Source organism: Dipodomys ordii, unplaced genomic scaffold (assembly GCF_000151885.1).
Source record: "Dipodomys ordii isolate 6190 unplaced genomic scaffold, Dord_2.0 Scaffold31, whole genome shotgun sequence".
NCBI lineage: Eukaryota > Metazoa > Chordata > Mammalia > Rodentia > Heteromyidae > Dipodomys > Dipodomys ordii.
Window position 1 is genome coordinate 10,517,609 of NW_012267247.1, and position 16,865 is coordinate 10,534,473.

General features: G+C 51.0%; 2 protein-coding genes across 2 annotated transcripts; one reads left to right on the forward strand and one right to left on the reverse strand.

The window, feature by feature from the left end:
• Positions 1-256: 256 nt before the first annotated feature.
• Mfap4 (microfibrillar-associated protein 4) lies at positions 257-4,027 on the forward strand. Its single transcript, XM_013016587.1, has 6 exons — positions 257-290; positions 578-656; positions 923-1,077; positions 2,276-2,372; positions 2,451-2,633; positions 3,025-4,027. Exons 1-6 carry the CDS (start codon positions 285-287, stop codon positions 3,270-3,272), a joined length of 768 nt encoding a protein of 255 aa, XP_012872041.1. The 5' UTR covers positions 257-284; the 3' UTR covers positions 3,273-4,027.
• Positions 4,028-4,129: 102 nt separating this feature from the next.
• Positions 4,130-8,971, reverse strand: Mapk7 (mitogen-activated protein kinase 7). Its single transcript, XM_013016586.1, has 7 exons — positions 8,870-8,971; positions 8,370-8,606; positions 7,644-7,809; positions 5,950-7,028; positions 5,161-5,837; positions 4,731-4,864; positions 4,130-4,594 (listed from the first exon to the last, which is right to left on the reverse strand). The coding sequence occupies exons 2-7, from the start codon at positions 8,599-8,601 to the stop codon at positions 4,441-4,443; spliced, it is 2,442 nt and encodes an 813-aa protein (XP_012872040.1). The 5' UTR covers positions 8,602-8,606; positions 8,870-8,971; the 3' UTR covers positions 4,130-4,440.
• Positions 8,972-16,865: the final 7,894 nt, after the last annotated feature.

The following is a 16,865-nucleotide window of genomic DNA, read 5'->3' on the forward strand; positions in this document are numbered from 1 at the left end:
GGGGTGCCAGGGGCCTGTGGGAGTGGGATCCAGGGAGTAGTCACAGCCAGCAGGGAGTTAATGTCTGGTCTGCAGTACTTTGCAGACAGGCCTAATGAGACCCAGGTGGTCCCCTGGCCCCTGACAGTGTAAGCCGATGCTGGCCGGATTGCTGGTAGTGTGTGGAGGGGGTTCTGCAGCTCTAGGGGCGGGGTTGGGCAGCAGGCCATGGGCCCAGCGCATAACTCTGGGCGGCTGCTGTCTGAGGCCCGCAGACAACCAGCCGATCAGAGCAAACTGCCATCATGAAGGTACTGGGCCCAGGGTGGGAAGCTCCTGGCCTTGGGGGTATGAAAACCACTCATGGAGAGAAGCCACTTACCAGAGAGGGGATTGTGCAAGCATGGGTAGGGGGGAGGAGGGGGAATCTCTTAAGATCAGAGGGTGTTAGGTCTGTCCTAGAGAGTAGGGAAAGGGAAGATGGACCAAAGGGCAGGAAAGGGGTTTTTAGCAAGGGGCACTATGCTTGATGGCACAATTGCCATCAAGCTACGGGTCTGGGGCCGAGGGCTGTGCTGACCCTGTTTCCTGTCACCAGGCTCTCCTGGCCATGCCGCTGCTGCTGCTTCTCTCAACACCTCCTTGTGCCCCCCAGGCTTCTGGGATCCGGGGAGATGGTAAGCCCCCCTCCCTCCCACAGCCCCCATTCTCAGACACAGCTTGAGGAAGGAGGCTGGGTAAGGAGAGGTCTATCTGAGAGCCAGGCCTTAGGGCTGACTCAGTTTCCTCCTCTAAAGTGGAGATGTAGGTGGATGCAGTCATCTTCAAGCACCATTTCAAAAAGATCTTGAGATGTCTCATGACAGAAACTCCTGGTTCCAGTGGGGGTACTGAGGTGACCCTTTTGTCTTTGTCCCTCTCTCATTGCTGTCCCCACCTCCAGCTCTGGAGAAGTCTTGCCTCCAGCAGCCTCTGGACTGTGATGACATCTACGCCCAGGGCTACCAGACAGATGGGGTGTACCTCATCTACCCATCTGGCCCCAGCGTGCCAGTGCCTGTCTTCTGTGACATGACCACCGAGGGCGGAAAGTGGACGGTGAGTGAGAGGAGGGGACGGATGCCAGACCTGTTCTAGTCCAGGCTGGGTGACCCTGAGCTTCACCTCTGTGAACCTGTTTCTCCTTCAAAATATGGTTATTCAGGTGATGGTGGCTCACACCTGTAATCCTAGCTATTCAGGAGACTGAACAATCTTGAGGATCAAGATTTGGAAGCCAGCCTGGGCAAGAAAGTCCATGAGACTCTTATGTGTAATTAACCACCAAAAGGCCAGAAGTGAAGCTGTGGCTCAAGTGGTAGAATACCAGCCTTGAGTGAAAAAAGCTAAGAGACAGTACTCAGGCCCTAAGTTCAAGCCCTAGTATCTGCCTAAAAATTAACAAAATAGAAATAGAAAAGTGTGGTTATGCCCAAGGCATTGTTTCTGAACTAATTTTAAGTGCTTCAGTAGGCTCATGTGTGTGATCCTCACAATAATCCTAGAGGTAGGCACTTTGTAAAATGAAAAACGGAAGCCCAGAGAGTTAAAGTCATTTGATTTCATTTGATTCAGGTCACACAGCCAGATCCCTAAGCTTTTTATTTCATTTCTGGGAATAAAACATAGGGCTTTGGCTGGGAATGTAGCTTAGTGGCAAACTGCTTGCCTAGCATGCATGAAGCCCTAGGTTTGATTCCTCAGTACCACATAAACAGAAAAAGCCAGACGTGGCGCTGTGGCTCAAGTGGTAGAGTATTAGCCTTGAGCAAAAGAAGCTCAGGGACAGTGCTCAGGCCCTGACTTCAAGCCCCAGGACTGGCAAAAAACCAACAACAAACAAACAAACAACAGCAAAAAAAACCCAAACAGGGCCTTTGGGTTAGGGATTTAGTTCCGTGGAAGAGCACTGTCTGGCAAGTGCAAGGCACTGAGTTCAGTCCTTAACTCTGCAACAACACAAAAAACCTAGGGCCTCTTGCATGTTAGGCAATGTCCTACTGCTGAGCTCTGTCCCTCTCTTAACCTATCTACTCCTCAGCTGAACTGGTGAGGAGTCCAGGTAGATGCCAGTGTGAAGCAGCTACCTAGTGAGGGGCCAGTGTGCTCTTGGTTTAGCAACTTTCCCTCCCCTCCTCTCAGTCATTTAACAAATTGGCCTTGGCATCATAGTGTCTAAGCTTGGGGGGCCAGGGTCAGGTGGGGCTCCTACCTGGATGGCCCTTGGTCATGTAGTTCCCTGTCTTCTTGTCTCCAGGTTTTCCAGAAGAGATTCAATGGCTCAGTGAGTTTCTTCCGGGGCTGGAACGACTACAAGCTGGGCTTTGGCCGAGCGGATGGGGAGTACTGGCTGGGTAAGGCAGGGGCCCAAGGTAGGCAGGGAACTGCCCCAGAGCCAGGTCTTTGCTAACCAGCTGTTAACTTGTCCCTAGGGCTGCAGAACATCCACCTCCTGACACTGAAGCAGAAGTATGAGCTGCGAGTGGACTTGGAGGACTTCGAGAATAGCACGGCCTACGCCAAGTATGTGGACTTCTCCATCTCCCCCAACGCCATCAGCGCTGAGGAGGACGGCTACACCCTCTACGTGGCAGGCTTCGAGGACGGCGGGGCAGGTACCCCTCCTGTCAGTTTCTGCCAGGGCTGAGGGGGGTGGTAGGGGAGAAGACTCGGCTGTCCCTGCCCAGTTGGTCTCAAACCCCTTCAGAACCCTCCAGGGCTTGGAAGAGCCACAGCTGGCTCGAAACCAGCTCCAGCCAGTTTTTGCCTCTGTCCTTGGGAGCAGCCACCCTGGCCCTGCTCCAGGCAGTCCTGCAAAAGAGCAGCTGCTTCTCTTCATGGCGGAGGCCCAACTACTCAACATCTGGCTCAGGGACAGTGCCCTATCCTGCCAGGATGCCATGTGATGTCGCTCAGTGTCACTCATTACTGCTGTCACCCTGTCCCAGCCAGCATGGGGCTCAGTTCTTTGCCTCAGCCGTCCCGTCCTTCCTCCCCCTCTGCTAGGAGACTCCCTGTCCTACCACAGCGGCCAGAAGTTCTCCACCTTCGACCGGGACCAGGACCTCTTTGTGCAGAACTGCGCAGCCCTCTCCTCAGGGGCCTTCTGGTTCCGTAGCTGCCACTTTGCCAACCTCAACGGTTTTTACCTGGGTGGCTCCCACCTCTCCTATGCCAATGGCATAAACTGGGCCCAGTGGAAGGGCTTCTACTATTCCCTCAAGCGCACCGAGATGAAAATCCGCAGGGCCTGAGGACCAGGGTCTCATCCCTCTCCGGGCTGCCCTGTGTTTCCATAATTGCCCCACCCCGACCCCACCAGCCCCCTGCTTCTGCTGCTTCCTGAGCACCAGCTTCTCAAAGGCCTTGCAACTCCAAGCCCAGGCTGATCCCCATCACACGCCCAGGTGTCCATTTCTAACATAGGCTCTGTTCCTTACTGCCTGAGGCTAGCTAGCCAGCAGCCCCCTAGGCTTCTTCTGAGGCACAGGTGTGCCAGCCTGGATATGACTGGGCTCCATAAAACTGAGTTACTTGGACTCTTTTCCAACAGCTGAAGGCAGGAGCCACCTTCCCAGGGCTGGCTGTTATTCTCCATCTTAGCCAGCTTCCTTTTTGTGATCAGGGGCTACCTGGGGTATGCCAGGCAGCATGTGGATGGCCGCTGCCACCCCCTAACACGCCCTCTGGCTATTCTCAGACTCCCTCCCATAGTTAGCCTCTCCCTCACCCACTAATCCCCCTATGGTGTAGCCCCACCTTATTCCCCAGATCCCTGTACAGCATGTCCCAGCCCCCTAAAGCTCAATGCTGAAAACAGTATTCATCACAGCTATTATATATACCCCTGATATCGGTCGAGAGCAATGTAAGCATGCAAATGAGTTTCCCCACCTTTCCCCAAGGACTGGAGTTGGGCTATGTAAGGTGGGGAAGGGGGGCAAAGAACAATCTGCGGGGCTGGGTGTGGGTGTGGAGCAGAGATCACAATAAACCTTCAGGACCTGATGACTTGGCTCTGTGTAAACAAACATTTGTCTGCCCACCCCCGCAAGTGTGGGCACCTGGCTAATGGTGTTCTATTCCCAACTCCAAACATGACACCTGCAGACAGATGTTGAAGAGAACCTTGTATTTCACAGGTCTCATCTTGATGGCAAAAAGATCATGTCATAATAACATTACAATAATAATAAAAATTCAACACTGAAAAGGATTACTCGGGGAATGTCCGGGCCTCCCAGTCCTGTTCGGTGGTGGCTCAGGTGGCTGCTTAAGGCTTAAAGGGTGGGTCTGAGATGAACCCGCAGGATAATCCAAGCTGAAGCCTCACCTGTCAGGCCCAGGGCTGCAGCTGTCTGTAACACTCCCATAGGCCCAGCAGCTAAGCCCGCCTTGGTAACAAGTCATACACTGTGGGCCTCAGGGCTCCTGGAGGTCAGGCAGGTCAGCCAGCAACATTGGGGAGTCCATCTGGATCTCACGTTGCAGAGACTCGATGTCGGCAGGGTTCATGCCATGGCCCTCAAGCCAGTCAGCAAGGAGAGAGGCGGAGAGTGAGGCTGAGTCTGCCTGGCTGCAGGGAGAGGAAATCAGGAATGAGGGAGGGAGGGGAGAAGGGTGAGGCACTGCTACCCTGGGCTGACTTGGCAGCATCCCACAGACAACCCCTCCCACAGCCCCATTCCAGGGGCTCAGTCCAGCCATCTTACCCATCTGGTGGCCCATCAGCCACGCCCATGTCAAAAGATTGGTTTAAGAATTCCTCCAGGTCAAAGCCAACACCATAGCCAGCCCCACTGCCCTTTGGGGTGCCTGAGAACACGGGAGGCAAGGGGTCCTCCACCTGCAGGGGATGATAGCATGTTATAACACAGGTGCCATTGAGGAGAGCATCCTGACCTGATGTTGCTGACCACTCTGCCCCTAATATCCCTGAGCACCAATGCTGGCCAGTCTTTCTCCAGGACAGGCACTTTCCTGGCAGTATCTCATCTGCCTCCCAATCACTCCTTGACATAATGCCATGGAAGGGGACCCATTCAGACATAAAGCCCCACCTGCCACTCAGTTTTCATGGAACAAGGGTAACTTTCTGAGCATAGATGCAGGTGTCTCCCCAGCCCGCACCTCTCTTCTCACCTGAGACTTGGAGAGTTGCTGGGTTACCAGGTTGACATCAGGTGACTCTGATGTGGAAGGCTGAGGGGCCCCACCAGGATCTGGAGGTGGTGGGCCAGGTGGGAAGTAAGGCAGAACTCCTGGGGCATTGGGGCCAGGTAGCCCAGGGGGTGGCACAAGCGACTGGGGGGCCAGGAGGCTTGTGGAGGTAGCAGTCTGGAGTGGGGCAGGAACTGGGATAGGTCCAGGAGGGCCAGGGGGTGGACAGGCCGGCTGGGGTACAGGACCAGGGGTAGAGCCTGAAGGCTGTGGTAGGGGACCAGTGGGTTGAGCTACAGGGCCAGAGGGTGGACTAGTGGGCTGGGTTGGGGCTGGTGTAGGGGTTGGGACTGGAGCTGGGGCTAAGACTGGAGCTGGGGCAGGGGCTGGGGCAGGGGCAGGGGGCCGAGCCATGCGAGTCCACCGCTCCAACAGGCTTCTGTCATTGTCACTAAGCACCAGTCCAGCCAGGGGGTCGGTAGAGGGGCCTCCCAAAGTCCCAGTGCCCCTCTCCTTGCGCTCCCGCTCTTGCCGACGTTTCTCCCGCTCTTTGGCTCGCTCTTGCCGCCTCCGACGCTTCTCTTCCCGCTCTCGCTGGCGCTCCTGGGCTGTCACAGGTTTCCGAGGCTCAGGAGCCTCCAAGGTTGCGCTTGGACCATCTATAGAGAAGTTGGGCAGGGGAAAGATGAGAGCCTGAAGCCCTGTCTAAGCCAGAGTCCCCCATCTACCACCCTATTCCCCAGCCAGCCAGCTATTGTACCCAGAAAGCACCTCTGAGCCGGCTCCGCAAGGACTTCAGCAGGGCAGCTTTGAGAGCTGCCTTGGTATTGTCTGAGATGGCACCTTCTCTCTTTGGTGGGGCAGGCTCACTGGCTGGTGGGGGGGGCTGCAGAGTCAGATCAATGGTATCAGGTGCAGGGCCAGGGCACAGCGGTGGGGCTGGTGGGGGTGACTCCATGGCACAATCACCACTGGGAGCCCAGGGACTGGGCATCTCAACATCTGGACAGCCAGGCTCACTGGCTACAGGCTGCAAGGAAGGCTGGAAGCGGATCTGTTGGCGAATGCCCTCTCGGCGTGCATGAAAGTCTTCAATCTCAGCCACAATGGCCTCCTTAATACGCTCCCGGGTGAGGGCTTCACGATCAAAGGCAAAGTCAAAGGGTGGGGCACAATCAGGTTCATCATCAGGGTCATGGTACTTGGCCAGGAAAGGGTGACGAAGGGCAGCAGCTGCTGAGATGCGGGCACTGGGTTCAAAACGTAACATTCGGCCCAGTAATGAGAGGGCTTGGCGGTCGGCACCTGGATACACTGTCTCCCAGGGCACAGGCTGGCGTGGCGGCAGGCTCTGGATATAGGCCCGAACTCTTTCAGCTCCCACAGACTGAATCACAGCTGGCGATGGAGTACCTAGCACCATCATGATCAGCTGTAGCTGGTGTACATAGTTTTTGCCTGGGAAGAGCTGGCGCCGGGCCAGCATCTCACCAAAGATGCAGCCCACAGACCAGAGGTCGATAGCCTGTGTGTACTCATGGAGGGAAAGCATGAGCTCAGGGGCACGGTACCAGCGAGTGGCCACATACTCAGTCATGAAGTACTGATGCTCAGCTGGGGAGGTACACAGGCCACGGGCCATACCAAAGTCACCGATCTTGAGCTCACAGTTCTCATTCACCAGCAGATTGGAGGGCTTAAGATCACGGTGGATGACCTGAGCTGAGTGCATGTACTTAAGGCCCCGAAGCAGCTGGTATAGGAAGTAGCGCACATGCTCCAGTGTGAGCGGCTGTGAGGAGTGGATGATCTGGTGCAGATCACTCTCCATCAGGTCCAGTACCACATAGCTGGAAGAGAAATGAGGAAAGAGGCATGGGCTGACCTGTCCAGGCTATAGGGCCTTACGCTAGGACTCCAATGGGCCAATGACATGACACACAAGACAACTAGGTTCTATAATCTCTACAACTTTCCCACAAACTTAGTTAAATCACCATTCTCCCCTAAGCAAGTTTCCCTGCCAGATAAAAAGATGGAGCTGGGCTATAACAACGCTAGACAAGTTTAACTCTGGAATTAGCTTATTGTTTGATAGTGGCTGCCCAAGCAAAACTATGGTGAAAATTGGAAGGCCCATCCATTTTCTGTAAGAAAGTATTCTGTGATCAATTAGTGATGTCAGCTATGAGAAAAGAATGCAGTGTTGGTATGAACATCCTATATCTGCCATTCTATATTTTGAGATTCTGTAACATTTGAGATTCTCTAACATCTGTATTCTCCTTCAATAATAATGGCTGTTCCTGGCAATGTCCTAAATAAATGAACAATGGTACTGGAATCAGGAATTTTTCCAGCCTGTCGCATATTAGGTTCAGCGGCCCTTTTAGAACTTCAGCAAAATGGTCCTGGCCTTCAGAAATGGTTTCAACTATGCCTTTCTCTCCCTTCCTGCTTCTTACACAGATTTGAACTCTCCATAGGGCACAGTGGGCCTCAAGATGTCCTTAATGGCGATGATATTGTCATGTTTGAAGTGTTTGAGGATCTTCAGTTCCCTGAGGGTCCTTTTGGCATTGGTCACCACATCAAATGCATTGGGGATCTTCTTGATGGCCACCTGCTGGCCTGGAGAGCAAGGAAAATGCAGATAAGAGAGAAGTAGCTGTAAGCCCCTTTCAGTGCTACTCTTCTAAGACACAAATGCAATGGACACTATACTCAACATGTGGCAAGCCCTGTGCACGTCACATAACATCATCAAATCTTACCTTCACAACTACCTTATGAGGCAAGTATCAATAAGCTCAAAGCTATAGATGAGTCCCTGGCTTGGAGATGTTGGAATGTGCACAGCTAGTTAGTGGTAGTCTTGATTCAAATACCTGAATTCAAACTCTCTGCCTACACTCTCCACCTCCAATCTCATCTATCCTACCACCAAGCCCTTGTGCCAGTCTCCAGTTCTACAACACAGTTCTCTTTTGGGCACCAAGGAACAGCTGTCTATTCTGGTCTACTGGGATTGTCATTTTTCTAAAGGGGAAGTAGGTTGATTGGCAAAACAGAGGTCCTGAGAACGGTGACTAACTGTAAGCTGGCACTTAGTAGGGGTTGAGCTGAACCAGAATCCACAGAGCAGCTTCCCTTCCTGGCTGGCACCTCTACAAGTAGCTCAGGAAGCTCACCAGTGAGGCGGCGGCGAGCAGAGGACACCACCCCGTAGGCTCCGTTGCCTATGGTCTCGATGATCTCGTACTCGTCCCCCACGTCAAAGGTCACATCAAAGGAGCGGGCTTTGAGCAGGGCCAGGTTCTTGGCCGCGACAGAGGCAGCGGTGTGAGCGGGCTCTGCTTTCACCGGCCCGGGGGGTTCCCCAGAGCCGTCCTCGCCGTCTTCTTCCTTTAGGGGCTCGGCCATGGTGTCTGTGTGGAGATGCTGGTGAGGGGCCCGCCCCCTGTGTGCCTCGGCTTCCCCCTCCACCCCCGACTGAGGAGCAGGACTAGAAAATCTCCAAGTTCTCTAAACCGATCGGGGCCGCATAAGGGGAATAAAAAGAGAACAGCAGACACTTGAAGTTTCACTGGGAATCAGAGCCCAGAGCCCAGGTCCCGTTCGAGGTGGGGAAGGGCGCGGTGCTGTCCAGGAAGAAAGGGAGGGGCGGGGCACTTGGCGGGGCCACACTCACCGAATGGCGCCTCGCCCCCACTCCTCCTCAAGGATTTGGGGAGTTCTGGAGCTCACAGTCCCCCGCGGAGAGGATCTCCAAGAGTCGCTTACTTATTCAAGAGACGCCGCCACAATCTCAGTTTTGCGCGCTGCCCAGCCTATCTCCCCCACCCACGTCCCGCCCCCCAGGACCACACACTCCCTTCAGTCTCTGGCCAATTGCTGAGCGGACTCCACGAAGGTTCCCACCCTTTAATTTGTGGTGTCCAATCCGAGCCCGCCGGGCAAGAAAACCACGCCCTCCAGCTGCGCCCGCGCGCGCCCGCGCGCGCCCGCTACTGTCCAGCTCGCCGGTGGGAGCCGCCCAAGTGCTGCTCCTCCCTTTGTGTGTGGGGCGGGAGGGGCGGAGGTGCGGAGGTGCTATCAGCCCGGCGCTGTGCTTTAACGCATGCGCACTGGCAGCCCTGGGGACGGAGTGAATTGGAGCGCCCCTGCACGTTTGCGCGTGCGCCCCCGTCAATAGTCTCCACTTCCTCCGGACAATCACTGCTTGTCCCTCGAGGTCTGGTAATAGCCAGGCCTGAAGCGGATGAGTCCCTTGGCCATGTTACCTTGGCAACCAGATCCTGAAATCCCTCTCTTTTAGCTTTTCTTCCTTCATCAACCCTCGTCGTCTAGAGGATTGTGCTCCCAACTTTCTCGGTCCCCAGAATTCTGGGAATACCATCTTCCCCTGTAGAGAGGGACCTATCATGTCCAACCACAGAGATCCCAGTCCTCCCGGATTCTAGAGCGTCGAGTCTGAAGCAGCCACTGACTTCCGGTGGCTGGGCCCACTCCCCGGCACGCACACTCGCTTCCTGCGAGTCTGGCCCTCCTCTCAGTTTCCTGTCCGTTGCGTTTGAGTTCCGTGCAGAGGTTTCGGTAGCGGCGGAACCAGAGCCCTGTGCTTTATTCATTCATTCATGTCACACCCGTTGTTGACCGAGCACCATCCCTCCGCGGCTCTGGGCCGTGAGACCTACTTTTACCGAGAAGGTAAGGAAATACTGGTTTTGGAGTTGGAACTCTGAAGGTAGCTGGGTTTCTGCCCAGTGAAATAACAAAGAAGGGCTCTTGAAACAGCAAAAGTATGGAGGCCGAGGGACATTGTCCCTGCCGACTGAGGGCCAGGTGGACCATTATTCCCCAAAGCTCCAAAGGGTGGATCCAGACTAGAACGAATTTTGGTAAGCTTGCATTTTTGTTTATATTCTCTTATTTTTGTTTTTCTTACTTCTTACTCATACCTATTCAGAAAGTTCCACATAGCGTAAATGTACAGTTTGCGGTCATATTAAAAACAACAATACACACAAACACAAAAACGAGCATGCCGGGCGCTGGTGGCTCGTTTTTTTAATCCTAGCTACTCATGTGGCTGGGATCCGGGGATTGTGGTTTAAAAGATCAGAATTTTCCATTTTAATTGGAAAATCTTGAACCCATCTCCACGTGGCTGATGAAAAAAAGTCATACAAATAATACATACAAGTTTTACCTATTTCATCTTTTGTATACAAAAGTAGTAGATTATATTATGCATAGTTTCCTGGATAATATCTCATTCAGTAACTGAGTTGTTTTGTTTTGGTGCTGGTCCTGGGACTTAAACCCAGAACGTAGATACTGTCCCTGAGTTTCTTTGCTCAAGGCTAGCACGCTATCACTTGAGCCACAGCTCCACTTCCAGCTTTCTGGTGATTAATTTGGGATCAGAATCTCACAGATCTTTCTGCCCAGGCTGGCTTCAAACCAGGATCCTCAGATGTCAGCCTCAGAATAGCTAGGATTTGAGATGTAAGCCACCTGTGCCTAGCTTATAACTGAGTTTTTGGGGTTTTTTTGAGATGCAGTTCAGTAGCTTAAAACTCATCATTTTATAATGTACAGTTCAGTGTGTTTTACTATGCTCACAGAATAGGTCAACCATTGCTACTGTCTTATTTTAGAATATTTTCATCATCCCTCAAAAACATTAGAAATTATACTTCCTTCCCCACTTCAACTCAGGGTAACTACTAAACTACTTTGTGTGCAGGGATTTGCCTGTTGGACTTGCTATATAAAAGGAATCATAAAATAGGCCTTTTTAATCTGACTTCTTCACTTAGCATCTTTTTTTTTGCCAGTCCTGGGCTTAAACTCTGGGGGCCTGGGTGCTGTCCCTCAGCTCTTCAGCTCAAGGCTAGCACTCTACCACTTGAGCCACAGTGCTACTTCAGGCTTTTTCTGCTTATGTGATGCTGAGGAATCGAACCCAGGGCCTCATGCATGCAAGGCAAGCACTCTACCACTGCCAACTTCTGAGCCCATTCACTTAGCATCTTGTCATAGATGTTCTCTTTATTACGTGTCAATACTCTGTTCCATTTTTTTTTGGCTGAATAATTTTCAGGTTTGTTTACACATTTGGTAGCATTTAGACACAAATGATGGAGTTTTCAAAGACAACCTAAAATGGAGAATCCTTGGTCCAGGAGGTCATACTGAGAGTCTGTTCCCTGTCTCAAGGCTTGTTTGCCCACATGCTGCATGCTGAACATTTGCCTATAGGAAGGAGGCCAGTTCATATTGGAGGAGCCAGCTGGGGTCCTCATCAAGATAAACCTTGCTCTGGAATGTTGTGCATCACTTGGAAAGTGAGCTAAAATACTTTGACCAAGAGTTGTCTTTTGTCCATTACCATATCATTATATTCTCATTGTTCTTTAAAATTCTCCCTCATGAATAATTGCATGCTTAGTGATTCTTTAACAATTTTCATGTCAATCACTCCCTGTAGGCTGGTCCTGGGGAAGGACTTGATGCTCCAAGCTCCCTAAGCTTCAATAAAAGCCTGTACTGAAGTGGGAGTAGAGGTTATGGGGCAGGGGCATGGGGAAGTGGTTAATTATGGAATTGAGGGCTTATACAACTAACAACAACATGGGACAGAGAGTTACAAAAGGTATAAGGATGAAGAAGGACATGCGGAGCAAAGACCAAGGAACAGAAAAATTATAAGAATAGGTGGTCAGGGACCCTGTGGCAGAATAAACAAATCTTGGCAACAACAAAATGGGAGCAGGAGGCTTAGAAAAAATGAAAAACAATAAAAGCAGGTAGTCTGGAAAAAAGTGAAAACCTGCTTGACAACAAATGGGGGGGCACTCAAAAATCTTTGGTGTCACAACTTTACAAGAAACAAAAAAGGAGCGAGCCAGTCACCCGGTGGCTCATGCCTGTAATCATAGCTATTCAGGAGGCTGAAATGTGAAGATCAAGATTCAAAGACAGCCTGGGCAGAAAAGTTCATGAGACTCTTCAATCAGCCCCTCGAAAGCCAGAAATGGCAAAGCTTTAATTAGCATTAAGTTAAAAAGCATATGGACAGTGCCCAGGTCCTGAGCTCAAGCCCCAGTACCAGCACAAAAAGAAAGAAAGGAAATAAAGGGAAGACTGAACCCACCAATCCAAAAGCCATCCAATTCTCACTAACCCAAGCCCAAGCTCCATGACAAGGAAGACAGCAGGAGACTGCCAAGAGGGCAGACATGGGATAAACTCCCTCCCACCTTTCACATGGTGTGTCTATGGCATATCATATCTATGCCATTTGCTCTATTTCTCTGTCATATTTCTCTCCCAATAAACTTCTTTATCACGGTTACTTGTGTTCAGAATTTTCTTGCCCAACTCAAAATCCAGCATTGGTTAGGTGTTCTAAGCTCTCTGGTAACATATTTAGTGCTAAACACCCTCCACCAACACTTGCTGTTTTCCTCTTGGCCCCATCCTAGGACCCATGAAGTATGTCATGGTGGTTTTGATTTTCATTTCCCTAATTCAAGGAGGTTAGACCTCTTGGGTTTGTCCATTTGTCTTTGGGAGACATCCATATTCAGTTTGATAGATGTTACCTATTTTTAGCCAAGTCATTTGCCTGCTTGTTGAATTTTGAGATTATTTATTTTTGTGTCCATGCTGGAGCTTGAACTCAATGCCTCATGTTCTCACTTGGCTTTTTTGCTCAAGGTTGGCACTTTACCCCATGAACTACAACTCCACTTCCAGCTTTTTGCTGGTTAATTGGAGAGAGGAGTCTCACAGACTTCTCTGCCTTGTCTTCAAACCACAATCTTCAGATCTCAGCCTCCTGAGTAGCTAGGATTACAGATGGGAGCCACCAGCACCTGGCCAGAATTATATATTCTAATATAAGTACTTTACTGGATTCCTGATTTATAAAGTCCAGTTTGTCTATTTTGTTATTTGTCACTTGTACTGTGGGTGTCATATCTAACCATCTCATTCCCTTTTTTTCCCATATAGCTGCACAGTGTTCATTTACAACTGTATTTAACACAAATCCCACCAGTAGGCATTTAGATGAGTTCAGACTTTTCTATTTCTATTTGAGCAGTGCTGAATAAATTTGAGTGTGTCACGTTGCACACTGAGTTCTCTTTCTTTTCTTTTTTTTTTGGTGGGGTGGACTGGTTCTAGGACTTGAACTCAAGGCCTGGGCACTAAGCTTCAATCAGCTTTTTATTTTTGCTCAAGGCTAGGGCTCTGATACTTGAGTCATAGCTCCACTTCTGGCTTTTTGGTGTTCGGTGTTTAATTTGTGATAAGTCTCCCAGACTTTCCTGCCTGGGTTGGTTTCAAGCTCAATCCTAACATCTCAGCCTCCTGAGTAGATAGGATTACAGGCATGAGCCACCGGTACCTGGCTCCAGGTATTTTTTCAAAGTTTGGAATTGCTGTGTTAAAACTGGGGAATATACTACCCCAGAAAAATCTGACTTCTGTTTGCTTTGTGAAGTAAGATCTGTCAACATTAGACCTATGTTATTACATGTCAATACTGGGCTTGAACTCTGTCATTAAAATGGCATGAGCTCCCCAGTTTGCTGTGCTCCCCATCTCCCTAATTGCATCACCTCCCATCTTCCTGCCCCACAGGCTGAGTGCTGCTTATCATTGTGCTTGAACCACTATGTTCTACATCGTATTAAAAGCAGAAAAATGAAATGGGCTGAAAGTGTTTCCAGTAGATGAGCTCGAGCATATTCCTTTGTGGCAATGAAGACTAGAAATGTTATGTACAAAAAATCAGCTCCCTTAAATCGTATCTCCTGCCTGGCCCCTGGGCATTTGAAGATTTTGTGTCTAGGCAGCTAAAAGCCTTTGGGCAGTTCTGAGTGGAATGAATAATGCCCTTCTGAGCCACCTCTACAAACTGTGGAGGCAATACTTGGTGGGGAGAGGCTGGAGGCAAGGAGACTGCATGACAGAGCCACAGCCCAAATGGGTCTGGACTAGGCTAGGACAGGAAAATGTAGAGAAGAAAGAAGTGGGGGAGTGTGCAGGCTCCATGGTGTTGGAGTTGGGTAGGCAACAGGGATGTCTCCAGGATGGGGACACAGAGAGGAACCTCCCAGCCCCGAATTGTAACCTCTTAAAGAAAAAAGCTCTTGAGTGCCAGCCTTGAGTGAAAAGCCGTGCAAGAGTGTGAGGCCCTGACTTAAGGCTCCAGTACTGGTAAATACACACATACACACACACAAAGTGGTGATTAGTAGGAGTGCCAACCTTGGTCTGGCTAGTGAGCAACCTTCTGAACCAGTACTGCTGCCCCAAGTGGCTTGGGTGCTCACAGCGGCCTTAGCAAGTGGGTAGGGATTGTGCAGGGTAATGGGGTCTAAGGAAGGCCTTAGCCTCTCCACCCCCCTCTCCACAGCTGGCCCCAGCCCCACTTCAAAATGTCAACTGCAACTGGACACTTGTAAGATGGAGTTCAGTGTCGAAGCTGATCCTACCTCAGGAGGTCCAGAGAGTGCTGGTTTAACAGCTGGTCCTGGCACCCCTGGCAAAGCCTCCATCTCAGCAGTACAGTGCAGCCAGTCCCCCTGGCCACCCAGCCCCTATCTTTGCTCCTGTGGCCTATGAGTGTCACAACCCACGGCAACTGGAGACAAGACAATGATGGACACCAGACTGTGGAATTAAGATTTGGGTACCAGGGGCCTGAAGTCTTCCGCCAGCTTCAGGTGCTCTGGGTCCGTTTTACAAGGTATTTATTGAGTAAGGAACAGGAGCATACACAGAAAGTGAAGTCACAGTTTCCTTGAAGTCACAAGCAACAATCATGTGGAATAATGTTACTCAAGTAAGAAATAACCTCTTTAAGAAGCAGGTGTAAGCAGTAAATGACTTAGGGTTAGCATGGATTTTTGTCTGTCCCGATATTCCCAGAAAGTTTGGTGTGGAAATAGCCTACACCTGGGTAGAAATGTGAATTCCTTTCAAGCCAGGACGGATTGACCTTTTCAGGGAACTCTCGGCGTTCTGAGAGTTCATGTTGGGAGGAGTCATTCCATCCTCCCCATCCTTTCAGGTCTCACAGCTCAGCTTTTGGGGGTTCTCACATATGAGGATGGAGGCAAAAACTGAGATGGTAGAGAGGGGTGGTAGAGCCAGGACTGGGACCTGAACCTTATAGGGACAGGAATCCACAGGCATGCTGAACTTCAGAGCTGGTCCAGTAAGCTATTTGTCAGCACCACAGATGTGGGCGCACAGTGGGAGAGGTGTGGTATATGTATGGTCACAGACTGGGCCTCAGGTATTACTGGGGGTACTGTGGAGAACCCAGTGAGGTGGGAATGAGCAGTCAAGAACAGAAGGAAGCCAGGCACTGGTGGCTCACACCTGTAATCCTAGCTACTCAGGAGGCTAAGATCTGAGGATCGTGATTCAAAGCCAGCCTGGGCAGGCAAGTCAGTGAGACTCTTATCTCCAATGACAGTGTGGCTCAAGTGGTAGAGTGCTTGCCTTGAATTCAATAGCTCAGGGACAGTGCCCTGTGCCAGAGTTCAAGCCCCATGACAACCCCCCCCCAAAAAAGAAGGAAGCCCAGGAAGGTGTTTGGGACAGGGATTCTGTACAGGTGGCCGGGCATTAACCTGGTGCAAAACTGCCTGCCCCCACCTTGTCCTGACCCCTGTGTCCTCCCTTAGAGCCAAGACCACTGCAGAGCAGTACCCACAAAGATTGACCTCCAACCAGACTGCCCACTTCAAGCACCTGGCACACCTCTCCCCAACACCTGGACTGTGGTGGCGATTCCCATGAGCCTAGAGCCAGCTCCTGAGTCCCATCTTCCAAAGATCAGGCTAATCTGCACCCTCTGAGTGTTACCCTAGTTTTCTTTGGGGGAGCCTAGCCTCATTGTGTCCAGTTTGGAATGGAGACAGCCAAGTTGTGTTATTTGATAAAATCAAATAACTTGTGTGCACTACAAAGCCTAGTGGCCACAGGGAGGAAAAAATGAGGCACACACAGGGAGAAAGTAATTTTATTGGAAGAAGGCAATGTGAGAAGGGGGAAAGAGGGTCTGAGCAAGTCCCTAGAGTAGACACGCTTGTCCTGTGCAATGGATGGCACTAACACCCCCAAACCTATCTCACTCCACAACCTCTCTGGTCATGTATGTGAATCCTGGCTGCCAACAAGCCCTTCTCCCTTAAGGCATACTTGCTTGCCTGAGGGAGGGACTGCAGTCAGTCCAGGTTGGGCTGTGACCATGCCTTCTCTTTCCCACAGGTGGCTGTTGCCACCCCCAGTCTTGCATAAACTGGCCAGTAATCCATGCTTGGGGGCTGGGCATCCTTTAAATTAAATAGCTTTGCACACTTCCATTTCCTGGATCCAAGATAGGGTCTCTAATATTTCCTAGCCAAGAGAAGCCCTGGGGTCTGTCCCAGGAAGCACAAAGCAGAGGAGCACAAGTCTTTGAGTAAAGAGTCCTGGGCTGTGAATCCTGCCTTCTGTTAAATTGCTGCTGTGGTTGCGGCCAAGTCACTTTCCCAGTGAGAATCTCTTTCCTCCTCTCTAAAGTGGAGATGTCTCCATTCATTCAACAAATAGGGATGGGTGTTCACTATGCGCTGTGGCCCCGTGGGTGGCAGTCTAGCCCGAGGCGAGCCCTG